Raw genomic sequence first — 25,893 nt, forward strand, 5'->3', positions numbered from 1 at the left:
ATTTCTTAAAACCCGTGTCGGATCAAAGTGTAGCAAATTTTGGGAGACGGAGGTAGTAATAAATTAATCTTGCGTGCAGAGTACTTATTTGCAAACGAGAAGGCGACTTCATGTTTGACTTTAGTGATGAAATTAAAATCATAGGGAGTAGGAGTACTATAATTTTCCTCATTTTGCAAATCTGACGGTGATATTATGTTAGTATGTAATGCAAAGTCAACAAATTTCGCAAAACTGGTCTTGAATGGGTAATGTGATGAATCCAGATAAATACTTATATAATAAATATTAATAAAAGTAGGACTACTACTAAATTAATTAGTCATCATGAATTCGGTGAACGCGATTACGACGCACACAACGTATTATCGTGCAATGGAGTACTTATCAATTTTTTCAACCCACACGCCTACCATACGCTCCAGCAATTAAATAGGAGTACATTAATCATAAAAACTACTCCTAACATATGAGTTATAGTGATTAAGTTTCAATTAAAATAAATAAAATGTTAATTAGAGTGATTAATGGTTTAATATTTATAGCACTTACAAGTTACAACAACGCGCATCGGCGCATCAAGATTCAAGACTAAGCAATATACTTACTCATACAAATAGTTACTCTCTCCGTCCCTATAAATTTGTCACATATTTCCATTTTCGTCCGCCCCACAAAATTTGTCACATTTCACTTTTTTCTCATTTTTGGTATTTTCACTCACGTTTTATTGTAAAACTAGAACCTACATTCCACTAATTTTTTGCAACTTATTTTCCATTACAATTCTTAAAACTCGTACCCAGTCAAAATGAGAAAAAATTTAAGAGATGAAGGAAGTATTATTTCATTTTAAGAAGATTTAGAGCAGACTTTCCTGGAACGAAATAAGGGAGAAGAACTAGTTAAGATTAGCTAGTTCTCATTTAATTGCCAGATATAGATCAGCGAAGTACTTATCAATAATCTTACATAGAAATTTTAAGCGTTACTTAGTTATCAATTTAATAATATCATCACCACACAAGGCACAAATAACAAAATAGAAAGGAGGTTCTTGTTGTCCCAAATCCTTGAACATCATCTGTTTCTGAACGTAATTCTTACTACTAGGACAATTTACCACGTGATTTTACTGTGCACATTGTTACATCATTGAGTATATGCGTACAACTAAATCTGACAAATCATTTTTAAATGTTTGCAATTGTAGAATACGATTAAGGATGTGAATATGTTACAAACAAAATTTGAAATCTGTTTATAATTCTCAAAACCCCATTGTTTTCAAGTTTTACTATCCATTATAGCTTGACGACGTTATAATTGGAATTGAAATCCATTTGACCTAGATTAACGTAATGATGCTCTTTAGATAAGTTATCAGGGAATGTGTTTGGCGAAACACTACGGCCCATGTTTGGGACATGGTACTCATCCACAGCAATCCAGACACACCGGTTTTCAATCAGAATTCCCTATATCATAATCGCACTACCCAATGGCCCCTTACAAGATAAACAATGAAAATGAACAAATTAAAACACACAAGACTCTGTGAATTTTCCCCGCAGGGATGAAGATATGCAAGACCTAATCAGGATCCAAGATAAAAGCATGTCGAGTATTGGGATGGAATGAGATATACTTGACAGGGTGGTGATGGGACTCTCTTTAGTCGCATGGTTCAAGTGCCCAACTTAATTTTAGTCGTGGTTCAACTGTTCAAGTACACGACTTGTCTGGGTGGATGATATTGCTGCTTCATAGAACTAAGCCGGCCTCAACAATAAAGATGTCAAGTAATATAAACAAGCCTCTAAACCAGTGTTTGAATTGAGACAGTATGTGATCAAGTGTCTAAATTAGTGGCACTAGCCATTCAGCCAGAGCCTCTCATGACCTACATAATCTTTGCCACAAAACACCTTAATGTACCACCAATCCCCAAACTAAATAAGTTGAACCTCACAGTTATCTGTTAATTCACATGAAACTCACAACTAAACCCCCAAACTAAATAAGTTGAAATTCACAATTATCTACTCCTAATTCACATGGAACTCCCAACTCAACCCCCAAACTAAATGTGCTGAACTTGAACCTCACAATTATCTATCAATTCACATGAAACTCCCAACTCAAAAATAGTTCTTCATTATTCTCTCCTTCATAAACCAAACTAGTCAACTCTATTAATATGTTAGGATACACCTGACACTCACATATATATCGAAGGGATGATATTCAAGAACCAATTACCTAAATTTATCACAACAATAACTCATAAACAAAGATGAAATTTCAAGAACCAATCACCTAAAGCTACCAAACGCACACAGAGACAAAGCCCTTGAGTGATGATTGACCTAATTCTTCTGTGAATCCATAATTCCCAAAGTAAAACCACATTCAGATATAATCATAACTTTCAGAAGCAATGGTTCATAAACCACAAGAATATTTATATAGAAAAAGAATGTGAGTCATCCTCCACTACAAAGAATTACAACAAATATCAGTACATGACATACAATATAAATCGAATTCTAACCTCAATTGAGATGTAAGAAATGTTCCTCCGATCAAAGCAGCCCAAACAATACGAATACCCCGAGCAATATCAGCCATATGATGTGAACCAACAGAAGAGCCTGACCCGCAGGGCCCGACCCGCCATTGCCCACTTCACAATACCCGGATTTCTTGACACGCGCTCCCGCACACTGGGCCTCCGCACACCCGCACCAGTAGGTCACGCCATCCACCCCGCAAACCGGGTCTGGCCGGAAGCATTTCACCGGGCACATATCCGCTTCCCAACTCGGCGGGCAGATGTCATTTTCTGGCTGATCGGACGGAAGCTTGAGCAGACTAGGCTCGGATCGGGCGGCGGGGATGAGAAAGGCGGTGAGGAAAACGGCGATGATGAAAACTGAAGGCGAATTGCCGGTGAATAGGCGCATTTCGGCGACCTTCGAATGGACGACCAGAAGATCGCCACTCCACGCTTTCTTAATCGCTCTATTTTCTCTCTCTGTCTCTCTCTAACTGCAAGAAATTTCGAATTCTAGGGTTTCTTTTATTGGTGGAATCCAATTTGGGGGTTTTTTTCTGTTTCTAGTTTGTGGAAAGTCGGAGGGAATTTCTTTTTTAGCGGAACGAGCTTTGTTCGACAGTTGGACTGATTCTTTTATTTTTCTTTCTCGTGTGAAAATTAGGTGAACTTTACAATTATTCTTTTTTTACTGTACTAAATAAATTAATATTGCCAACTTTGCTCTACGCATAACTATGTAAATTCCGATAAAGTTAATATCTAAACCAGATAATAATTTATTCGCAAATTAAATTATCTTAAATCTTTTGCGTATTGTTGTCGTGTGCTGGTTAGTAAGTGTTTGGTGGGGAAAATCTGTAGGTTATCCACCAGTTGGCTTCCAACCTGTTACTGTTAAGACTACTAATAATCCAAATCATATGCTACTACATTTGTCATGCATTTTACCATTATTATTTTAATATTTGGCCGTAAACATATCATCATTTTATAAAGTGGAAGCTAGGAAATTAAAAAAATAGACACATTACTGTCTCCATTTACACAATTATTACAACCTAGTCTGAATAGGATCAAAACCTATGTCTCAAATAAACTTTCAAACAAGGAGAAGTAATTAGAAAATATCCTTGGACTAAAAAAAATCTAGAAATTATCAACCACTCTAACTCGCTCGCCTAGCATATCATGGGAGGCTGCGCGAGCAAACCTAAGGACATGGGCAATAGGAAGCTGCCTTCTCCCGCTATCAAGAAGCCACACGCTCCGCCTGAGGTGCCTGTTGAGTCGCCTGAAGCTGCAGCAGCAGAGACAGTGCCACAGGTCGGTGTTTAAACCTTTTTGTTCCAATTTTGGTATCAACAGATGATACATCTCTATATAGTAGTATCTGTTTTTAATGAGTCAATTGGTGTCCCTTTTTGGATGGATTGTTTCAGGAGAAGAAAGATGGGGATGAAAACAAGGAGACTACTACTTTGGTAGATGTCAGTGAGCCAGCTCCGAAGATGGAACCGGAAACAACTGAGGTGAAACCAGTGGATGAGGAAGGTGTTCCAGTTGAGGCAAAGCCAAAGGAGGAGAAAAGAGAGGTAGCAGAAACTGTTGAAGTAAAGGAGGAAGAAAAAGAGGTAGCAGAAACTGTTGAAGTAAAGGAGGTAGATGGAATTGAAGCACCCAAGGAGAAGAAAGAGGAAGCAGGAACTCATGCCGCGCCAAAGGAGGATAAGAAAGAAGAGTAGAAAAAAGCATAATGTAGTACTACAAAGAACCATAGATCGGTGTTTAAACCTATTCATTCTATGAACTGAAATAAATTTTCTATTTTTCAATTCTTGTTCCATCCTCATTAAATGTCATAAAAAAGAAAAAGGTAAAATGATGCTACATTATCAGAAAATCCTAATCTAGATAACAGCGAACACACACTAAAGCCCTACGGTTAAGTGCAAGATCTTGGACTTAACTAGCATTGTTATCCATAGTAGAAACAAGGTATCCACGAAGAAAAGGACATTTCAGAGAGGGAATAACCTAAGTAGTGGCTTCATTAGCATTGTTATCCATCATATATCAAACTTATAATATTCCCACCAGCCAAGAGTAGCCCCCCAAGGCTGTTAGAGAACATGAGAAATTAGACTTAGAATATAAAGGATTCTACATGGTATGCATACATGAGACAAAATCATTACCGAGATCAATGTGGGGAAGAAATAGGGTATCAAAACCCTGAACCCCATTTCCTATTAGATTAGAAATTTCCTTCCAGGGTTTTACTTTTAAGTCAAAATACAGTTTGGTCTGATTTGATTTAGAGTTTTAACCAAAACTGTTTAGTACAGTCCAACTTCAGTAGGATATCATTTCAAGCACAGTTTTCCCAGATTGACACAGTATCAGATAACTCGTATACCACAACAATATGTGTCTTCTATACCCAAAAATTGAAAACACAAAGAGATCCAGTGTAACTGCCACTACTACAAGCACAAACCAAACAAGAACTGATAAATAAATTCGTATAATGCCTACATGGACTCCGAAAACAGGAGTGGCTAGAAAAAAGAATGTGTCAAAAACCAAAATCACAATTCACCTAATTTTCCTCCACAGCAATGGCCCCCTTCTCGCTCACATAGATACCGTCGAGGAACTTTCGGATATCCTTGTTCTTCACATGGCATTTCTGTCCCAGTGAATACGAGCATAAGTATAGATATGAGACAGTATGTAAGGCACAATGAAGATGTAAATTTGGCTCATTCTAAGTCATATTTAGTTATTCTTATTTATGAAGATAGTAATCTCACACATCACAAACAAATACATAATCGGGGAGCTATCTCTACCTGGTTGATCAAAGCACATGATCTAGACACGAGCTCGATGTCATTGCCCTCCAAAACAAGTTCATCCTTGACCTTCTCAGACCGCACAATGGAAACCCCATCAAGCATATCAACCTTCCTAACCTGTTACAATCAACAACAACAAGATTGTTGTCATCCATTTACAAAGAAGCTCATAATAAGTTGTGAGAAACAAAGCAACGGTTATACTACAAGTTATTTGAAGTTATTCATCCAACAAGCAAATTCTAGAATGTTAAGTCCACGTCTGTGCTTTTCTCAAACAAATTATTCCATATTTAAGGGAGGGAATAACCAATTATCAGCATATTGCTAAAAAAAATTACAACTTCTGGTTACATTTCAACGCTACATATAAAAAAAAGCCGACAAAGATTAAAATAAAAGGAAAATGTACCTTCTTCTCGCCAAGGAAATTCCGGATTTCAATAGCAGAGCCGCTGCCAGTTATGGATGCGTTGATTGGGAAGTGAGCGTAGACAAATCGCATCTTGTAGCGGTAACCTTGGGTAACGCCGTTGATCAAATTCTGGACATGGCTGAGCGCGGTGCGGATGGCGGCGGTGGTTTTTCGGCTGCCGAACCAGGCGTCGATTTTGAGCTTCTTCTTTCCGGTAGTGTCGTCAGTGGTGAGCTGGAAATCGAGGTTGAGATGTTTGAAATTGCGGGAGAGTTTTCCCCTGGGGCCTTCCACCTCGATCACTTTGGCTTTCACCTTAACCTTCACGCCGTCGGGGATATCCATGGAGTCCGATGAAAGAATTGTCTTCATCTTTGCTCTCTCTCTGAGCGATGGAGGCAAAAACCCTAACCAGTAGATCAGAAAAAACGAGCAAATTATATTACTCGATTTGGGATAGAGGCTTCGCAGTTTGTTTGGGCTGGGCCACTCCAAAAACCCAATTTTCTTTATTATATTTCGATTGAATAGGCTAATTTTAGAATATTTATTCATCTATTGATCAAACAATTTCAATGTTCTTAACAGAAATATGAATATTAAAATTCTCAAATTATATATATTTGTTAATGAATAATAGTACTAACTTTTTTTAAACCTAATTAACCAACCGAATAGAGTTACATTTTTTTAATCTGGAAAAAATATAAATTGAATTGCCGTTCTTAAAATCACAATTTTGGCTAATATTTAATAGAGTAAAAGCCAAAATTGGTCCTGAACATATGCTCATTTTATCATTTTGGTCCTAAACTTTATCTTTTGGATTTTTTGGTCCTGAACATATGAAAATTTGATCATTTTGGTCCTCCGTCAACATTTCCGTTAATATTTAACGGTCAACCATTTTAATCACAATTTTGACCAACTTAAAGCAATTTTTAATTATTTAATAACTCTTAATCATAACTTTAATTATTTTACTCTCTAGTCTCTTTTCACTCTCGTCACTAAGCACTTATTTGCTCCGATGGTTCCCTCCGATTCCCAAACTGTTAAAAAACCCCCAAAATCTTCTGATGCGTATTTTAGAGTATCTGATTCAGTGCACACAGGATATCAAGTTTAATTAATTAACTCTAATAATACTACGATACTGCAAGATTACAGCGTCGTTAGTAATATTTCAAGTGTCGATCCACAGGGAGGTAGAAGATTGTTTAAAACTTAAAAACTTAAAAAGATGTAGCATAAAGATTTGATTTTTTGATTTCTGAAAGTTAAAGACAAAATAAAACTACAAGTTAACTAAAGAAAGACTATTCAAATGAGAAAATATGTCACTCCAAGTTACTCACTAGGCTTGTATTGTTCTACACCTTTATCAACGAAAACCCGGGCGTTTTTGCCGGTTTTGACTGCTTCGCGCAACCTTCGTCAAATGGTCATAACTTCTTCATCCGAGCTCCGATTGAGGCGTGCAATATACCCACGCGAAGCTATTTCAAAGACGAAGATAATGGTGGTAAGATAAAAGGATTTGGACACCATCTTGATAGGCAACGAACAGTTTCAATCAGACCCTACTCCACATGTACATCTATCAACTAATATATAATAATCAAACCTTAATGATCAATTGATAGATGATTTAAATATACAAAATAGGAGAAAACTTGGAGTATAATTAGTATCATTTGATTCACATCACCTTCCAATTTCATCAAGTGCACTCTCCATTCCATCAAGATCCACTTCTCCTCCCACCCCGGTTTCTGGCTCTTCGTCGCCTTCCTCTGGGCCCTAATCTCCATCGCTCGCACTCCTCCCCTCTGCTTCCCCGACCGCTCCTCCTCCTCCTCCCCCTCCGTCCGCTATGTCCCGATCCACTCCAATACCACCACCGCCACCGCCGCCGCCACCCTCCCAGAGCCTCCTCCCGCTCTATACACCGACGATTGCCCCTCCGGCCGCGTCTTCTCCTACGACCTCCCCCCTCCTTCAATCGCGACCTCGTCGTCCCCAATTGCACCGATCTCGACTTCTGGAATTGGGAATGCGGCATCATCTCCAACCACGGCTACGGCCGCGCCGCCTCCGAGCTCCGCCGCACCCTCCCCGACGATCTCCACAAATCCTGGTACCACACCAATTCATTCTCCCTGGAGCTCCTCTTCCACCACCGCATCCCCTTCTCCATTTGTCGAGAAATTAGCCGCCACTCGCCGCTCGCCGGCGCCGTCGAAGTGAGAGAGGCGAGAGTGAATCACGTTTTTTTTTTCATAAATGTGCACACTTCCTCTTTATTTTCTTTTCTAAACTCTTATTTTTTATTTTAAATGATATATCCCTAAAATAATTAAAGTTATGATTAAGAGTTATTAAATAATTAAAAATTACTTAAATTGGTCAAAATTGTGATTAAAATGGTTGACCGCTAAATATTAACGGAAATGTTGACGGAGGACCAAAATGATCAAATTTCCATATGTTTAGGACCAAAAAATCCAAAAGATAAAGTTTATGACCAAAATGATAAAATAGGCATATGTTCAGGCCCAATTTTAATCTTTACTCTATTTAATATTTTCCGTGAAATTAAAACGTGATCACAAAAATTGTGAACTTATATAGTGTAGTGAATTTCATACTACTATTTAGACTTTCGAAAAATTCGGATGAGATTTCAAAATTCAAGAAACACATAGCTACTTCGATTACACCCATTAAAAACGGCATTGTTTCTTATGTCGACCGCTTTGTTCAACAACATAATCCAACGCACCACGTCAAATTTATTTTTAGAAAAATCAAATTTGTGGGAAAGTTGCTTCAATGTGTAAGTTTATATCTTTATAATATTAGCGTCCAAATTTTAAGTTTATGAATACTCTGAGTACGAAATTTCAACCAAAATTTATGATTTAAGCAACTAGTACCCATACATCTTTTATTCACTCTTAAATGGAGTAGTATATTGATCAAACTTAATAAAGGAAATAAGCATTGAGCAAGAAATTATACTCAGAGTAAAGGTCAAAATTGGTGCTGAATATAAGGTCATTTTACCTTTTTGGTTCTAAACATTATTTTTTGAATTTTTTGGTCCTGAACATATATGAATTTGATCATTTTGGTCCTCTGTTAACTTTTCTGTTAAAAACTAACGATCAACGAATTTAAATCCGATTTTGACCAAATTTAAGTTTTAATTATGTTTTTTAAATCCTTAATTAAAAACCCTAACTATTATTAAAAATATTCTTTTAAATATAATTAGAAATTATGAGAAAATTGTTGTAAAACACAAAACATGATTTTTCATTCTCAACACTTGGAAAATTTCTATGCAAAACGTCTCGCTCTCTCAAGCTCAAGGATTCACTTCGATCATTCCTTCTTCCAATCGGCGACGGTGAATTCAGGGCAGACGACGGCGGGTGGTCACCACTTGCCCCTCAAAATCCGCCTCCTCCGGATCCGCCTCCTCGGACTGGAAATCGGCAGCTACAACCACTTGCCCTTCAAAATCGACCCCGACCACGTAATCCAGTGGCACCGACGACTGCTTATTGTGCAGGTGAAACTTTTAATCAAATGTGCTTGGAAATCAATCTCGTTTTATACATATTAGGGCTCGACTGTTTTGGTTTTGTAAAGCATTTCACTTTTTATATCAATCTAATTAAATGTGCTTGGAAATCCACAAACTTTCGTTGTTTGTTGTGGGTTTTTGTTAGGGAATGTGTAGATTGTGGGTTTGACGGTTAACCCTGGTCGCGAAGAGAAGGAAGAAGAAGACCATGATGTGAAAAATAAGAAATTATTTTGAAGATTTTTAATTAAGGATTTAAAAAGATTTTTAAAAGATTTAAAAGAATATTTTTAATAATAGTTAGGGTTTTTAATTAAGGATTTAAAAAATATAATTAAAACTTAAATTTGGTCAAAATCGGATTTAAATCCGTTGACCGTTAGTTTTTGACGGAAAAGTTAACAGAGGATCAAAATGATCAAATTCTCATATGTTCAGGACCAAAAAATCCAAAAGATAATATTTATGACCAAAAAGGTAAATTGGTCATATGTTCAGGACCAATTTTAACCTTTACTCTTATACTTAATTAGAGCATCCCCATCCGTGCTCTTAAATAAGAGCACGGAGGTGGGCACGGACCCACTTTTACTCCTTGTCCTTAGGCAAGAGCACAACACCCTCATCCGTGCTCTTTCGCAAGGACAAGCTCAAGAGTCACATTATTCTATTATTTAATTTAAATACTTCAATTACTAAAAACATTTCTACAATATAAAAATATATTAAAATATAAAAATTACATAATTAAATCCTAAAAAATAAAAAATACATAATTAAAATTCTAAAAAATAAAAGTACATAATTAAAAAGTGAATTTTGGGGTGAAAATTTGAAAAATAAATTAACGTGTGTAGAAAACGGATATAATTTATTGAGAAGTGGGAAAATATTTTTTTTTATAATTAAAAAATGATTTTTTAAATTAAATTCAAAGGTTTTTAAAAATTACAAAAAGAAACGAAATTGCCGTTGGCCAATCGTGTGCCGCCACGTAAGGCTGCTCAGCGGCACGAACGTGCTCTTAGATAAGAGCAGCGCCGTGACGCTGGCACGGACGGACAACTCGCAGCGGCGGACGGACGAGCTCGTGCTCAGCTGCACGGACGGACGCCACCGCTGCGGATGCTCTTAATTGACAAGCAAAGACCTTTAGGGCGAAGAAAAATAAAAGACAATCTTTCAACTAAAACTCATTGAACAACTGATGCTTTTATAGGAAATTTTCATGACCAAAAATTGCAAAATAAAGAAGCATATCACTATTATAGCACAAAAACGGTCCCACCAAGATATACTAAACATTCATTATTCTGTTAAAATCACAATAAAAAGGTCCAAGATCCAAAAACGTAATATACTTAAAAAAACTCAATACCTTGTAGCGACATAATAGAACATATCACAAACATATGTATGTTGCCTTTGTTTAAGGTTAAGTAGAAATTCAAGGAATGGCCATTGCACAATCAATTTCAAAAGATGAGGGTTTACTGCCCACGAAAAGAAGAAACAAGACTAGAAAATATGAATCTGATAGAATTCAAACTTCAGCAAAATTGCCAGCAAATATCCAAGTAAAGATTATCCAAAAGATGAAATACCATACTACTTCCAAAGAAACATAGAGAGACCTAAGCTGCAGCAGACTGAGCCTGAAGCCTCTTCCTTGCCTCCTCAATAATGGTCAACTTTATGCCTTTGCCCTTTGGAAGAGATATCCAGGGCTTAGTACCCTTCCCAATTGTGAACACATTCCCAGATCTAGTTGCGAACTCATGGCCAGTAGCATCCTGAATGTGAAGGGTCTCGAAACTTCCCTTATGCTTCTCACGGTTCTTGATTACACCAACACGGCCCCTGTTCCTACCACCAGTGACCATGACAACATTGCCGACATCATACTTGATAAAATCGACAATTTTGTTGTTCTCAAGATCCAGCTTGATAGTGTCATTAGCCTTGATAAGAGGATCTGGATAGCGAATGGTCCTCCCATCATATGTGTTGATGTATGGAATGCCCTTCTTTCCAAACTGAACTGAACGAACCTTGCACATCTTAAACTGCATGACAAAAAATAACAATCTGCTGAGAATTCTATAACAAAGTAGGTGTTTATATTCTTATAGATGTCAAAAGGGATAGCAAGTGTGTTTTGAAAATAATACAACAAAGATAAAAAAAATATGGGTTATAAACATTGAGTGAAAAAATGTGTATCTTGTCCATAATTCCTCCTTAAAAAGTTCCAAATACAAAATATCAACTACTAGCATGTACACATGCAGTCACCATAAAAATAGTTCAAATCGAGAACAAGAATCATCAAGCACAAATTACCTTAGCTTCCTCATCCCGGATAGAGTGAAGCCTGAAGCGACCCTTGGTATCATAGAGAAGGCGGAAATTCTCATTGGTCTTTGGGATAGACACAACATCTAGAAGGAAAGGAATGTGAATTAACTGTGGTTCAAACTTGATCACAAAAAAATGGCAACAGATTATAATACAGCATATAACTCTAACAAGGCTTAAAATTATAAGGAGTCACAAGTATAGAGGGGAGTGCATACCCATGAAACCAGCTGGATAAGTTTTGTCAGTCCTGACCTTTCCATCAACCTGAATGTGACGTTGCATCAAAATAGCAATGACCTCACGGTAAGTAAGAGCATACTTGAGCCTGTTCCTCAAGATAAGAATCAATGGCAGACATTCCCTGGATTTGTGGGGTCCTGATGATGGTTTGGGAGCCTATACGAGACAGTTGAGGATGATTAACACACAGCACTAACTCATTTCAGATAAAATAAAAGAGGCTAACCAATATTACTTACAAAAGCACCACCAAGCTTGTCCAACATCCAGTGACTGGGGGCATTGAGCCTCTTCAAGTGTTTCTTCAAACCTCTCGCCTGAAGTTTAAAAAACCAGAAATCAAACAGTTATAACAAGATTTATGGATCACATAAGCAGTAAATATAGAAATTGTGTTGACATACCGATGCTGCATTCATTTTACATTGTAATAACATATTGATAACTATTCAGTAAAACCTGATTTATACCTATTTGGAATTATCTTTACACATCAATTTTAGATCAGAAAAGGAGGGCCAACAGACTTGTGCAAATCCCATCCATAAGCAGTAAAAACAAATCGGCAACATGTATAGTAATAGACTAGTGAAGATTTCAATATAATGCTAGCAATTATTAATCGACAGTGACACAATTCGCTTCACAATTGCAGTTTCTATACAGGTATCAGTGATCAAATGTAATAAAACGTCAACGTATTCTCAAAAATTGCAACACTAGCAATGATAAACGGGATGAAAACCAAATCAGCACATTAACAAGCTACAGAAACAAAAAAAAAAAAAAAAAAAAAAAAAAAAAAAAAAAAAAAAAAAAAAAAAACATCGAAGAGCTCCGAAACCAGGAGATCAAATTATATAGTCGTGAAGATCAGGAGATTATCAAAGCACACCATTAACAGTTAATGTAGGGAGAAACTAACCATGTTGAATACGGATGTGAGAACCTACGGCCTAGACTCTCTCTCCCTCACCACACTCCTCTCTGCTGTATTCAAGCTGCGGATAAATTGAAAAGCCCTAGCAACAACAAACAGGTTTATATACGAGACTGAAACGCTTATCGGGCCTCGGCCCATTATAAATTAAATATCTCGTCGATTTTCATGTATTCTTTACTCCTATTAAACTAAATTTTAGGTAATGGGCCATGGGCTCAAGAACCAAGTTCTCAATTTTTTTAATTGAAAAAATACTAATAACGTAACTTTACTCTTTTGATTCTATAGTGAGTGTATATTCTATGATTTTTATGCGAAATAAGAAGCTAAGATAAATATTTTTACAATTGTGTAAGCTTTTCACGATCGGGTCCAAAAAAGAATAAGCAAAACTAAATAAAATAAGTTTAACTTTTTTGTCCTAATAGAGGAGTAGTAGTGTTATTTTTAGGCTAGAATTGGGCTTGGAAAGGTGCAAATTCTCTATCTTTATTTATTTTGGTTATTAATTTTATATTTTACTTGTATTCCCACTTGAGAATGGAAATACAGTTTCTTTCATCTCAATAGGCATATGTATATGGCTAACGTTACGTGTGAGAATCGATATGCTTTGTTTTACGCTTGGAGTTGTCATACCTTCAAATGTAGGATTTTTTGTAAGGATAAATAAAGTTGTTCGCATTCATTAATTGTGTCCTCCAAATCTGCCTAAAATCAATGGCGTTAGCACAATAATTTTAGGGCGCTAATCATCATTTACTACGTGAAAATAAGAGAACATAATATCCAAACAACAATGAATATAACCAAAAAAGAGATAGTCCACTACTATTATGAAGAGGAGAAATTTAGTTGGAGAATCACGTGAAATTTGAAAATATTCTTAGAAATAAATGATGATGTCATAGAATGAAGTCAAAACCAAATTATGGATAGGCACGTCAGTTTTGAAGCAACATTGAGAAAGAGTTTCTTCACGATTCAAATCTGTTGATTTGTAAGCAATCCCAGAGTCCCTTCATAGCTATATACACGACCACAAATAATTCAAATTGAGAGAGAGAGAGAGAGAGGATGATAAAAGTAAGGAAAATGGTGGAGTTGATGGAAGAGTACAGTTGGATGGTTTTGAGAATGAGAGACAGAGTTGGCGTTGAGCTCCTCAGGAATCTTCGTTCTTCTTCTTCTTCTGCAGATTCTTCATTCCTCCTCTATTTCTAGCTAACTAGTAATACACATACGCATCATTTGATTCATTTCATCACATTCCTATTCCTTTCTGTAATAGCTCTAGTGTCTATTATATTGATGTTGTTGTTAATGAGATTGTTTTGAATTGGATTCATTGCTCAACAATACACCAACTTTGAAGTATATCTAATTATATATAGAGATTAAATGTAAAATATTCTTGAAAAGTACGAAGTATTTGAGGGTGTCTAATCAGATTAGGAGAAGCTTCACTTGAGAGTTAATAGACCATATCAAAGTATCCGTTTATCAAGGCCCAACCTTATCAACCATGCTCAATCGCATTCCGGTAATTCACTAACATTATTTGTTACTATTATCCAATCATCAAATTAATGGCGTTTGGAAAAATATATTCAAGCTAGTAACAAGTTTCCTTTAAATACTGGTGCTGGGGTGGAGGCGTGGAGCATTACCAAAAGCCATTTTCAATTTTCATGAAGGAGATCATACTAGTTGTATAATGTCGTCAAATATTGTCAATCAGTTATAGTAAAATATCATACCTAATACTCCATTCAATATAATCAGATCATAAGATCCAAAAAATGAACTATCAGTAATATTATCCTATGTGGCCTAATTATTATCTGAAATGATAAGTGTAAGTAAAGCAAATTAACGTGACAACTTGGTCTATAAGATAATCATAATCCAATATTGTAAACTTCATTTGAGAAATAAAAACTTAAGAAGGCAACATAAGTCCAACAAATCTGAGTTTATTACAAATCTTTATCAAGCAATATGAAGGTGAACACCAAACAATTCACTCCCTATTAAATGTATTGAAAATAAGAAACAATCCTCTGACCCTCTCCGACTGCAAACTAAACAACAAACACAGAAACACAAGACAAACTAAACAGGTCAAATATCGAATGAGAAGTACAGATTGTCACCAGGCACAACCAATATGCAGAGAAAAATGAGAACTCAGACAGCAGCCACGGTGCTTGTATAAACACACTTGAAATGTTCGGTCCTTGATATTAGACATGAATCCAAACTCATTCCACCATTTCATCCTCCTCGGCTTCCTCATCGGATAGATCAAGATCTGCAAGCAACTCATCCAATGGAACAGAAGGAACATCCTCTCCATCAGCCACAGAACCCATTGATGGCTCGTATTCCTTATTGCGGTACAGAGACAGATTGAATCTCAAATCAGGATTTTCCTCCAGATCTCTCAAGAAATGTTCGTACTCAGTGTTCATCTTCTCCTCATGTTCTCTGCCTCTGGTACCATCATCGACCTCCATGTTAAGTGACTTGAGCTTCCATGAACGAGACTTGCGCTGTCTCTGTTGGCGCTTCTCCTCGTAGCTCTTTTTAATCAATATCACATCTGGAATAACACCTCTGTATTTGTCCAATTCAAAATCATTACTATTGGCACTATACAGGTCATAACCAAGAGCATAGTCCCCACAACTCAAGAGATGCCCCAAATGAGTTCTCACAATGAAATGTCGGTCATTCTTCCCCAAATCTGATACGCGTGCTACATGTGCATCGGCCAAAACATATCTTGACCCACCAACATTTTCTTCAGAACGAATCTCCTCCATATCTATGATCATGTATTCTGTAAGCTGTCTGCTTGACAATAAAGCCTTAAAAGATGATCTCCAGTACTGCTCAGCATCCAGGAAGCATTGCCTAAGGGTCCGTGGATCTAACAGAGCTATGGTGTTGGTTACTTTAGTGCATATCACTAGTGGCCCGAGATTTCCCAAACTAACAGAGAGTTTAGGTGGAAGACAAATCAGATCTTCACGACAGATAGGACTAATTTCAACAGAGAAAGTGTACTTATAATGATAAGTATTGCTCTTCGAGTCTTGAGACACAAGTTGCTTATCAGTTCTGCTCCTAGTTGGTGCTACTTTACCAACAAACTCGACAAACTTCACACCATGACTTCTTTTACCAAAGAAGAAGTCAATACCCTGATCCATCTGTGTAATTCTGATGGCATCTTTAGCGGCATCGTGCTTAAGGATAAGCTGCTCCAGGTAGAAAAATGTGCGCCTGTGAGGAACATGCTGTCGCAATTGTACTGCAGCAACCCACTGATCTGGATTAGCCTGAACCCTCGCACAAGATTCACACAACTGATCTTGCACTACATATTCAACAGTGTAAGCCTGTTCAAGTATTGCTCCATGAAGAACCTCTTTCTGAACCTTCAACTTGATTTTAATCCTCTTGGAATGAGGTTCTGTCCAAATGAACTCTGCATGCACCATTCGAACAGTGTTCAAATTCTTCAGCCTCTTGACACAGAATGTGAGCAGCTCTTTCGACTCAAGTTCGGCTTTGATCCAAGTCCTCGGAGGTTGCAGAAAGGAGTTACACTCAGGGCAAAATATGATGATAACATGCTTCTGAAGACCTTCGGTTATGTCAATTTCAGAGCGCAGACAGTTGGCACACATATTTGCAGCATTCGGTTGCATCAATATGCCACACCTGCAGCATAAGACGCTGCCGATAGTCTGGGGCACAGTAAACATACCTACTCCCTGTGCCATAGCTACACAAGTGATAAAAAGTTAACAGATTGAAAGAGGAAAGTTCATGAATTATAGCATCTAGCAAACAAAATTTAGAGGGGAAACCCTATAATAATCATTCAATAACTGAACCATCACCTAAGAGCTACAAATAGAATATGCTAAGCATCAAAACCAAGACAGTGCAGAAATAAGCTTGAATTAGGTTCACCAAATAAAATAAATAGTTCATTAGCACAAATAAGGATCGCATGAAAAGTTGAACATAATTGGAAGTAGGAACCACATTTATAATACTACAAATAATCACCAATGAAAATGATTACTTAGTAATAAACTTGAAATTAGGTTCGCCAAATACAACAAAACAGTTCATTAGCACAAATAAGGATCGCATGAAAAGGTGAGCATAATTGGAAGTTGGAACCACATTTAAGACAAATAATCACCAATGAAATTGATTATTTAGTCGTATGTTTTGGAAAATCAACAAAAGATCCGCCTTTAATCTGTAAATAACAAGCAAAATCTGTATGCCGCCTCCAGTTACAACGCTAAACAAGACAACTAAAGAAATTAATAGAAATTCGAGAGCAGAGAGGATACCAAGCTTTTCTTGTGTTGGTGATGGGGTGCGTAGAGGAGGAAACAGACTGCAGATTCTGTAGTATGGTGAGAATGAAAATGGGACGGCGTCGGAGAGCCGGGCAAACAGAAGAGAGAGGAGAGATGAGATGGAGCTCTATTACTTATTAGGGTTGGATTGGGCTCGCTGCTTAACCATGGCCCATTTTTTATTCACAAATCCAATTGATTAATGGACTGAAACACGTCGATATAATTAAATGTTTATAATTCGAAAGAATATCCTAGTATTAAAATGTTTATAAGCCATGACTCTATCCGTTTCAACTTACTAGATTCATTTTTATTTCGGATTGTTCGAAGTTATTTGAGTTTTTCACTGATTTTACTCCTTGTCTTTCATCCCTTACTCCTCCCACCTGCTGTATTTTATCTTCACTTGAACTACTAAACACAACTTTCTTAATTTTTATGCCGAAAAAAATTGTCTCGAGGAGCTTTGCACATAAGGAGTAGTATTACATTTGTATGATTAAAGGATCTAATGATCGGAAATTATGTGACCTAATTGCATCATACGACAGACAGTTTACATCTATAAATAGCTATGTTAATGTATCCCAAGGTTGTGATTACATTTAATTTTTTGAGCATTTAACCAATCACTGTTTTCATTTATACTATTTCTTTTGTCCCATAAAAATATGAACAATCGAGAATGGTAATTAAAGTAGTGTTAGTGAATAGTGGGACCCATATTATTATTAGTGTTTGATGAATTGTAATGGTGGGTCATATTAGTATAAATTGTAAATAAATTGATTAATATGAGTAATGAGTGGGTCATATTGGTATAAGTTGTAAATAAATTAATGTGTATGAGTAATGAGTTGGTGACCAAGATGGTCCAATTCATCTCATGTTTCAAATAAGAATGTATGGTTAAATTGGAATTGTCGATTCAGTATGGAAGTGATGGAACCAACCTGGTTCCAATTTCACACTGCTACTATTGATGAGTGGAATCTAAACCAGTATATTGGTTTTGTTGGTCTGATTTTTTTTCTGAAAATTTTAGAACGGTTATTGATGTTTAGTCATGGATTTTGACCAAATTTTGGAAGAAAATGGAGAAAAAAAGGAAAATTTGTGGTAAATTGGAAAAATCGTTGTAAACAAATAAACGGCAAAAATAGCTCCCCCACAACTAGTTATCCTTATATCACAAACAAAAGCCCAAATATATAAATCCTAAACAAAAGCCCTTTATCCCAAGATATAAAAGAAATCAAGAAATTGACATAGTAGTTGAAATGCCATCGGAAAATCTGAACCGCCGCCGCTATTATCGCCGGCTTATACCACCGTGTAAAGCGTCTCTTTTAACACTTTATATCCCCCATTACCTTTTTTTTCTCTACTACTTTAAACAGAGAGTTGACGTATAAATTCAAAAGTTATCATCAAAAGAGAAAGCAGCAGTAAATACATTTTCATTTTTCAGCCTTTTTATCTTTTCCCTTTTCACTTTGAGAATCTAATTATGAATATGTAGTAGAACTATATATTACTACATGCATGAATGCCTTCTATTACACTATTTATTACGTATATTTTATTTTAAATAATGCACAAGTGTGTGCTTTAGTACATTTTGATTTCATTTTACTTATAGACTATAGTTGAAGTACATCTTTACTGACACTATTTTTCGAATTGTAACGATATACATGTCAATTTTTAACATATATCTTTGGTATTTAAATCTAATACTTTTATGCTCTTACACATTTTATAAATTAAGTGAAATACGGTTTCTACTCCTTTTTTCAATCTCTCACTGAAAGGCTCCACAATCCTGATCTTTATCCATCACACATGCATGCAAAGCTTTAGGAGTTAAAAGACAAAATAAAATAAAGTAGAGAGATACGATGCACAATCACTAATTGTATACATACAGATTTATAGTAAACAATAGTATTAAATTTAATGATAAAAAATGTTGAAGAAGAAAGCTTATTGCTGATAAACAACCAAGGGCATATCACAATGGAGATTCAAGAATGTAAGATTTCAGAACGAAGTAGAACAAACTGTGGGTTGTTTGGAAGGCAAGAGAGTCGAATCTCTACGTCCCAACGGCAAAACAGTCACACAATCTACACTGAAAACATATCTCTTAGAAATCCAATTCCCCACTTTCCACCTGAGGCTGCCGGTGGCTGTGAAACCCAACGGCAGTTTTTCGGCAGCTAGAGAAGGGACGACATGGTGGTGGTTACCGAGCAACGAGGCGTTGAGGAGGTTGGGATGTTGATGATCTTGAAAGAATGGTGGAACACTGGTGGCGAGAGTGATGGCCTGGCTGTTGTAGGAAGCGTGTAGGAGGAATCCGTCGTAGTAGATTCCGATTCCCTTGTTAGGGTTGGTGGATAGGAGAGTGAGGTTGATGGAGGAGTTGAGGAAGGGTGATGGTGATGTTATGTTAAGGTGATTGATGTCAACTTGTGTGAGAGAGAAGTGGGGATTGGAGGGGTGTAGGATGAAACAGAGGAGTATGAGGCAGAGGATGCAGAGGAAGAACGTCGACGCGCAGAACAAGAGCTTCTTCTTTGATTTGTTGAGTATTTTTGTTGTTTGCTTCTCTGCGCAGTGCTTGGGGGATTTCTCATGGATTATGGACATATTGTAGAGAGAGAGGTGAGAAATGAGGAAGTGGAAGATGAAGGGAAATGCAAGTGTATTCACTCTGTTTTCTTAGGTGATACAGGTTATTAAAGTGAGTAACTGAAAGGGATCTCTGTTTGGTTCAGTTAGTGTTGAAAAAAATAAAATTGAAGATTATGTAAAATTGTGTGTTATAAAAGGAGTTTGGAAAAGGGACTTCTTGAAAAGAAGATCAATATTGGTGTAGAAAGCAGTGTTAGTGGTAGCCCCCAACATCCACACCAAAGTGACTCTTTAAGGCTTTACTTCTGTCTTAAGAAAATCTGTTTACAACCCACAATCATCAAATCTCTCACTCTCTCTCAGTCATTATACAACTGAAAAACACCACCAGAAATTAGTAATTTCTGCAATTCTAGGAAATGGCAATACATTTTTTACCAAAACTTAATGATGAAGATAGTATTAACATATATCAGTCATGATCCCTCAAAATACAAATGCGTGATCAGAAGTAAGTCTACCTATTGGCATCATCAGATGCAACTCAACTTGGAAAAGAATATGGGAATTCAGTAGCAACAACTGTACTAAGATGTGGCTTTTAACTGACATATATCTATTAACTAGACTTGTCTATGCAGTAAATTCCTAAACAAAGTGAAAATATATAGTACAAAACTTACATGGCAATCAGCCTTTTTTTACATGGTAAAAGTAATCATTTTCACTTTCAGCTTGAAGCCTTGAAAGCCCTTGGAACATTTCTACTTTCTAACAATCACAGTGATCTAAACTGATCACTCTCTAAAAATTTAAGAGGATGCTGAGCTAACCAGCTGTCAGCTTCCTGGTTGAGCATCATCAGGTACTTGTCGCACAAACTGCCCTTTCACACGAGGACGCTGCTCAGCCAGCTTCCTCCTGCTTTCATAGCGCACCTGTCAAACAAAGTCCGGTATTGATTAAAGTAAACCAGAGTTTACAAGGAAATCCACCAGACACATGTTGAGTAATTACTACACTTAACAACACCGATGCTTCACAGCATCACCAAACAAGATAGTTAGCAATGGGATCCAATAAAAAGGTCAAGAGAATTAGTTTATTATGCTTTTCTAATTATTTGTTTATGCAATGCAATGATATCATACTGTGTTCAGGTAAAATAATAATCCAGCGTATGAAAACTAACAAACCTTCTTCTCAAAGCATCTCTCCTTCCTCTTCAGTCTAAATTTTGTTAGAGCCACTTCTCTTTGCATGGACCGACTTGAATCACTCTCATGAACTTGGGCTCCCTCTTCACTAGCAGCATCTGATGTGGCATCGACAACTGAGATAGAATTAATCTGGCCAATGGCACCAGAACCTATGCTCTGATGGTGGCTTGTATAGCCATTATAGCAACCACTGTTAGGACTCTGATCATTGGCAAAAGAAAAGTGTCCTCTATCCTCAAAAGTTTTATGCTTCTGGCCTTGTTTATTATCAGTTTGCTCCATGGTACAGCTGACCCTTTGATCAAGAAGGTCACGAAAACTCTGAGAATTTGTGGGCTGATGGTCTGCTTGATGATTCAAATAAGCAAAAGACTGTTTGTGGCTAGCTGCACCGGGACTCGGCAAAGGTGACAGGCCAGATTGTGCAGAATACATTTGAGGCATCACAGCACCAAATCCGTTGATCACATTTTCAAATCCTACACCTCTAGCTGGAATTGGTTGAGAATTTTCTCTTAGCTGAGGGTAGCAAAATGGAGTTTCGGGTAGTCCAGTCCGGGTCCCAGTCACGGAAGCATATTTCTGTGAGCTTATTCTTGAACCATGTGCATCGGAAGTATACTCAGGGGTATGATTAGATTGTTGTTTCTCCGAATTGGTCCCAAGGTCTTTCTGTTGATTACATGTGCTTCGAGATGTGGAGTTTCTTCGCTGCAATGGCTTGTTGACATACCTGCATGAGTTTATATCCACTAGACTGTCAACTGCATCAACATGAACAACAAAAGTAATACCACATCCATCCTACAGTAAGAGTCTTGTTTTGCCATTTCCGTCTGAATACGAATCCTATTTCACTTTTACCATAAATGGTAAGTTGGCCCCACATTCTACCAACTTATTCCACTCTTATTTTATTACTCCATAAAACTAATATATATAAGTGGGACTCATATTCCACAAACTTATTCAACTTACTTTTCTTTACATTCTTAGAACCCATGCCCAAACCAAATAGGACTCCTATTGTGGGACAGTGGTAGTAGTATCGATTATATACATATAAGACTGGGTAAAAAAATGAGGGCTTCATTTGATTTATGGAGATATTCGATGAGATGATACTGGTGGAGGGATCATATTTGATGAGATGATTCCATACTTGCATATAAAAGACGGAGATTGATGAACTATTTACTCTCCAGTCAAAACTCACCGAGAAAATGCTGATGCATCCGAATGGTTTATCCTGCGGGTTTCATCGTTTACTTGATTCACCGAGCCACTAGGATGAGATCTTCTCAGAGACAGATCCAACAGGGGCAAAATATCAAACTTGTTTGTGCTGGTATTTGAGGCGGGACTGGCCAAAGTTCCTTTACAACAGTTACTAAAAGCTCCAATTAAGTCAATAGCCTCTCTGACATGATTATTCTCAGAACCCTGACCAGTGACATTAACTTGTTCCAAAGAAGGGTTCTTGTCCTGTCCTTGTGTGTTTCCATAGTTAACATCCATGCTAGCCACAATCTGCAACCCTAATTTCAAAAAAGACATAAGATGCAAATTGTTAAGCATTTTCATATCCATGGAGGAGCTGAAAGGGTAGATGGTAGATACAATCATACAAGATGCAAATTGATAAGCATATACCTATTCATGGAGCTGAAAGGGTAGATGGTAGATACAATCATACAAGAAAGGCATAGAGACCATTACCTCCAGCCTCATTATCATGCGCTCTTGTTCTTCTGCTTTCTTCTTGACGTTCTTTGAGCACATAAGTATTTACGTTGTCTGAAAGACATTTGTTAGTTTTTGGCTGTAAGAGAGAATGTACATGCTCAACATCTGGTCCTTCAGTTTCCAGCTCCGGCTTCGTGCATGAACTCTGCAGGTATAATCCACAACTTCTGTTTAATCTCAACCTCACACGATGCTTTGGAGTTGTGTTCATTCAATTAGGCATTGAAAATGTAAAAGTTGATGCTTCTATCAGCTGTACCGTCATGTGGATTAGTGGATGAGCCTAGGTTGCTTAGAGTATCAAGTATCCAGAGATGCATCAACTCCTAGAAAAAAAGAGAGCGTGTATAGAATTGAAAATACCTGGGCATCAGTTCCTTTCTCGATGCACTCCCTATTTCTCTGAACACATGCCATATAACCACTTGAATGATTACTTGTAGCATTGTTCTCAGCCGTGGCTTCAATTTTCTGTTGACTTGATTGATTACTAGTACCATTGTTCTCAGCTGTAGCTTCAATCTTCTGTTGCGCCACGCTCTCATCTGGAGGTCCAAGGCCAGCACCACTTGATTGCTTCATGATAAAAAAAATAAATAAAAGAAAATAGAGTGATAAGATTCATTGGTCTTCATGAAACTTTGTTCGTAAAAGAAAAGAACTTGCAAAAAAAAGAAAAAGAAAGAGAAAATTGTTAAAGAAAAATAGAATTGTGCTTACAACTTGTTTCCTCCACACATGCTGCCACAAGTTCCTGAGCTCATTTTTCCTGATAGGCTTTACAAGAAAATCAGCTGCACCTCTCAACATGCATTTGTAAACTATACTGACAGAGTCATATGAAGACATCACTGCATTTTCAAGGAAATGTGATTGAATATACCATAATCAAACCATACTGGAAGAAATATTTGAAGAGCCAAACAAGGTGCATATATGAACGCACTTATCACTGGAATATTTTTACAAATATCATGCTCCATAATTAAAGTGAGAAGGGCATATCCAGAGATTGATGGCAATTCAACTTCTGTCAGAATAAGATCAATGTTCTCAGCTTTAGCTTTCAATACCTCCCATGCTTTCAAACCATCAGAAACTGCCGCAACTGCTTCAAAAGAAGAAGATTTATTTAGTTGCGAACCACTATGCAACAACATCAATCACAAGCAGAAGATTTGCTAACTTGCCCATATAGCGACATAAGATATACCTACATGTACCATCTCCCTCAACCAAACACACGGGGTCTAATGACCAATTTTACATCATCTAATTATTACTAAAGCCTCTGCCAATTCAAATTCAACTATCCAGGAGTTTAGTTGAAATTATCTGAACCACTTAGTCAATTATTGAGCTGGTGAGAGATGCAGAGAATATGACCAAAATTTCCCCATCACTATAGTATAATTATGGTGTTATTCACATCTTTTATGCAGATATTGCCTGATCAGAAAATAGCAGGTATAGAGCGTATTCTTTTACCGGTGATTGACCATCAAAAATGAACACTTTGGAGGCAGAAAGATTACTATATAATTCATATCCTCTTTCTTAATGGAAATCAAGTGGTGTGTATCAAATCTATTATTCTGGCCTCGATCCTAGCTCAGAAGACCACACCAGCTGCTTAAAAAGAATGTATCTCAAGACTGAAGACCACGTTAGGTTCGATAAATCAGTTATCTCACCAGCTCAACCTGGTCGGGTTGCTGCAAGTTAGAGATCATCCTCTTTGCCACATATAAAGCTCCTTAAATGCTAGCAGAATTTGAAAGCGTATAACATATCCTGCGAATATGTTTCTAATTTCAATTGTTCTTGTGAACCCAAGAAACAACAGGCCTCATGGTGCCGACATATAGCCACATAATTTACTCGTGGAATCATATGAAAAGATCAAGGTAGCAATGATCATAAAGAGGCTTTCATGGAAGCTATATTGTGTGCTCATACTAATTAAACAATCAAGCCTAGCTTCATCTAATTAATTTAGCTGATCAACCTCAAACATCTTAACAATCCAGCATCCTCACAACCTAACCATACCCCTAACACGCTGCATCACTTATATCCAAGGTATCAAAGTCTCAAATTAATTAAGCTAAAAAATTAGGCAATACACAAAAAAAAGAAAAAAAAAATGACCCAAAAACAAACCTTTGTAGCTGCATTTCCTGAGAAGTGCAGCAATAATCTGCCTTGTGGAATCATCAGCTTCAACCAATAATACTCTAACGGTTAATTTCGGCAGAAACCTCTCCCACCTAACCAGAGAAGAACTGCCAGCGGCCACCTCCGCCGCAGCGAGGTTTTCGCCGGCGACAGGCATAGTATTCTGTTGCGTGTCGTTTTCAGGTACGGCCGCCATCGCTCTACTCGGCAAAACTTGTCCGAATTGTTGGCGCTTTGAGAGGAGAAGCATGTGAGCAAGTAGCAACAACTGTAGCGGTTGGAGAATTAGCAGTTGTCCACCATTTTTTCCAACCCAAAATATCTCAATTTGGATGGCCTTTTTTCTCAATATTTTCATCTTCAGATGGCCTTTTACTGTGCGCTTTAACCGCAAATTGTTTGATGGCTCAGATTTTTTTGTGATAATTGTGATGTTAACGTTTTTGCAGACTCGCCCCTCAAGAAATTATAACTGTGCTTTTTGCACCTCAACTTTGACAGCTGTGATGATTAATAACCAAAATATGGTGGCATTAAATACATCATCAACTTATGCATAAAGATTTTGGGGGCACCCTAAACGTTCTCTACGGTAGAGTCGGAAAATAGTATGATTGCCTCCTCTTAATATAAAAGTATATTTATTTTTGGTACATGAGTATGTTATATACTTCCTTGGTCTACCATTAGGAGTCTCGATTGACCTTTTTATTCTTCCTCTATTAGGAGTCATGGTTCACTTT

General features: G+C 37.1%; 8 protein-coding genes across 10 annotated transcripts; 2 read left to right on the forward strand and 6 right to left on the reverse strand.

Moving 5' to 3' along the window:
* Window positions 1-2,444: 2,444 nt before the first annotated feature.
* Window positions 2,445-3,201, reverse strand: LOC125204344. Its single transcript, XM_048102972.1, has one exon. It carries the CDS (start codon window positions 2,964-2,966, stop codon window positions 2,586-2,588), a length of 381 nt encoding a protein of 126 aa, XP_047958929.1. The 5' UTR covers window positions 2,967-3,201; the 3' UTR covers window positions 2,445-2,585.
* Window positions 3,202-3,729: 528 nt separating this feature from the next.
* On the forward strand, window positions 3,730-4,392 carry LOC125204343 (nucleolar protein 58-like). Its single transcript, XM_048102971.1, has 2 exons — window positions 3,730-3,883; window positions 4,000-4,392. Exons 1-2 carry the CDS (start codon window positions 3,749-3,751, stop codon window positions 4,300-4,302), a joined length of 438 nt encoding a protein of 145 aa, XP_047958928.1. The 5' UTR covers window positions 3,730-3,748; the 3' UTR covers window positions 4,303-4,392.
* Window positions 4,393-4,973: 581 nt separating this feature from the next.
* LOC125203995 (60S ribosomal protein L9-2) lies at window positions 4,974-6,266 on the reverse strand. The gene is made up of 3 exons (XM_048102534.1): window positions 5,831-6,266; window positions 5,413-5,535; window positions 4,974-5,249 (listed from the first exon to the last, which is right to left on the reverse strand). The coding sequence occupies exons 1-3, from the start codon at window positions 6,203-6,205 to the stop codon at window positions 5,160-5,162; spliced, it is 588 nt and encodes a 195-aa protein (XP_047958491.1). The 5' UTR covers window positions 6,206-6,266; the 3' UTR covers window positions 4,974-5,159.
* Window positions 6,267-7,352: 1,086 nt separating this feature from the next.
* On the forward strand, window positions 7,353-8,083 carry LOC125206375 (flocculation protein FLO11-like). The gene is made up of 2 exons (XM_048105638.1): window positions 7,353-7,358; window positions 7,562-8,083. Exons 1-2 carry the CDS (start codon window positions 7,353-7,355, stop codon window positions 8,081-8,083), a joined length of 528 nt encoding a protein of 175 aa, XP_047961595.1.
* Window positions 8,084-10,947: 2,864 nt separating this feature from the next.
* Window positions 10,948-13,060, reverse strand: LOC125207421 (40S ribosomal protein S4-1-like). Its single transcript, XM_048106751.1, has 5 exons — window positions 12,955-13,060; window positions 12,269-12,346; window positions 12,005-12,185; window positions 11,772-11,869; window positions 10,948-11,494 (listed from the first exon to the last, which is right to left on the reverse strand). The coding sequence occupies exons 1-5, from the start codon at window positions 12,955-12,957 to the stop codon at window positions 11,063-11,065; spliced, it is 792 nt and encodes a 263-aa protein (XP_047962708.1). The 5' UTR covers window positions 12,958-13,060; the 3' UTR covers window positions 10,948-11,062.
* Window positions 13,061-14,928: 1,868 nt separating this feature from the next.
* Window positions 14,929-17,493, reverse strand: LOC125205881 (60S ribosomal export protein NMD3-like). The gene is made up of 2 exons (XM_048105054.1): window positions 17,355-17,493; window positions 14,929-16,768 (listed from the first exon to the last, which is right to left on the reverse strand). The coding sequence occupies exon 2, from the start codon at window positions 16,764-16,766 to the stop codon at window positions 15,237-15,239; it is 1,530 nt and encodes a 509-aa protein (XP_047961011.1). The 5' UTR covers window positions 16,767-16,768; window positions 17,355-17,493; the 3' UTR covers window positions 14,929-15,236.
* Window positions 17,494-19,263: 1,770 nt separating this feature from the next.
* On the reverse strand, window positions 19,264-20,143 carry LOC125208278 (NDR1/HIN1-like protein 26). Its single transcript, XM_048107860.1, has one exon. It carries the CDS (start codon window positions 20,019-20,021, stop codon window positions 19,410-19,412), a length of 612 nt encoding a protein of 203 aa, XP_047963817.1. The 5' UTR covers window positions 20,022-20,143; the 3' UTR covers window positions 19,264-19,409.
* A 381-nt stretch (window positions 20,144-20,524) lies between these two features.
* On the reverse strand, window positions 20,525-25,493 carry LOC125208016 (two-component response regulator-like APRR5). 3 transcript variants are annotated; one of them, XM_048107558.1, is made up of 9 exons: window positions 25,136-25,493; window positions 24,667-24,766; window positions 23,919-24,080; window positions 23,693-23,823; window positions 23,336-23,548; window positions 22,946-23,117; window positions 22,443-22,764; window positions 21,203-21,959; window positions 20,525-20,944 (listed from the first exon to the last, which is right to left on the reverse strand). In XM_048107558.1, exons 3-9 carry the CDS (start codon window positions 23,953-23,955, stop codon window positions 20,846-20,848), a joined length of 1,731 nt encoding a protein of 576 aa, XP_047963515.1. In that variant the 5' UTR covers window positions 23,956-24,080; window positions 24,667-24,766; window positions 25,136-25,493; the 3' UTR covers window positions 20,525-20,845. The 3 variants fall into 3 exon arrangements, with proteins under 3 accessions (XP_047963515.1, XP_047963516.1, XP_047963514.1); XM_048107559.1 differs by lacking the exon at window positions 24,667-24,766 and having other exon boundaries at window positions 24,046-24,080; XM_048107557.1 differs by lacking the exon at window positions 24,667-24,766.
* Window positions 25,494-25,893: the final 400 nt, after the last annotated feature.

The sequence above is a fragment of the Salvia hispanica genome, chromosome 2, assembly GCF_023119035.1.
Source record: "Salvia hispanica cultivar TCC Black 2014 chromosome 2, UniMelb_Shisp_WGS_1.0, whole genome shotgun sequence".
NCBI classification, from domain to species: domain Eukaryota; kingdom Viridiplantae; phylum Streptophyta; class Magnoliopsida; order Lamiales; family Lamiaceae; genus Salvia; species Salvia hispanica.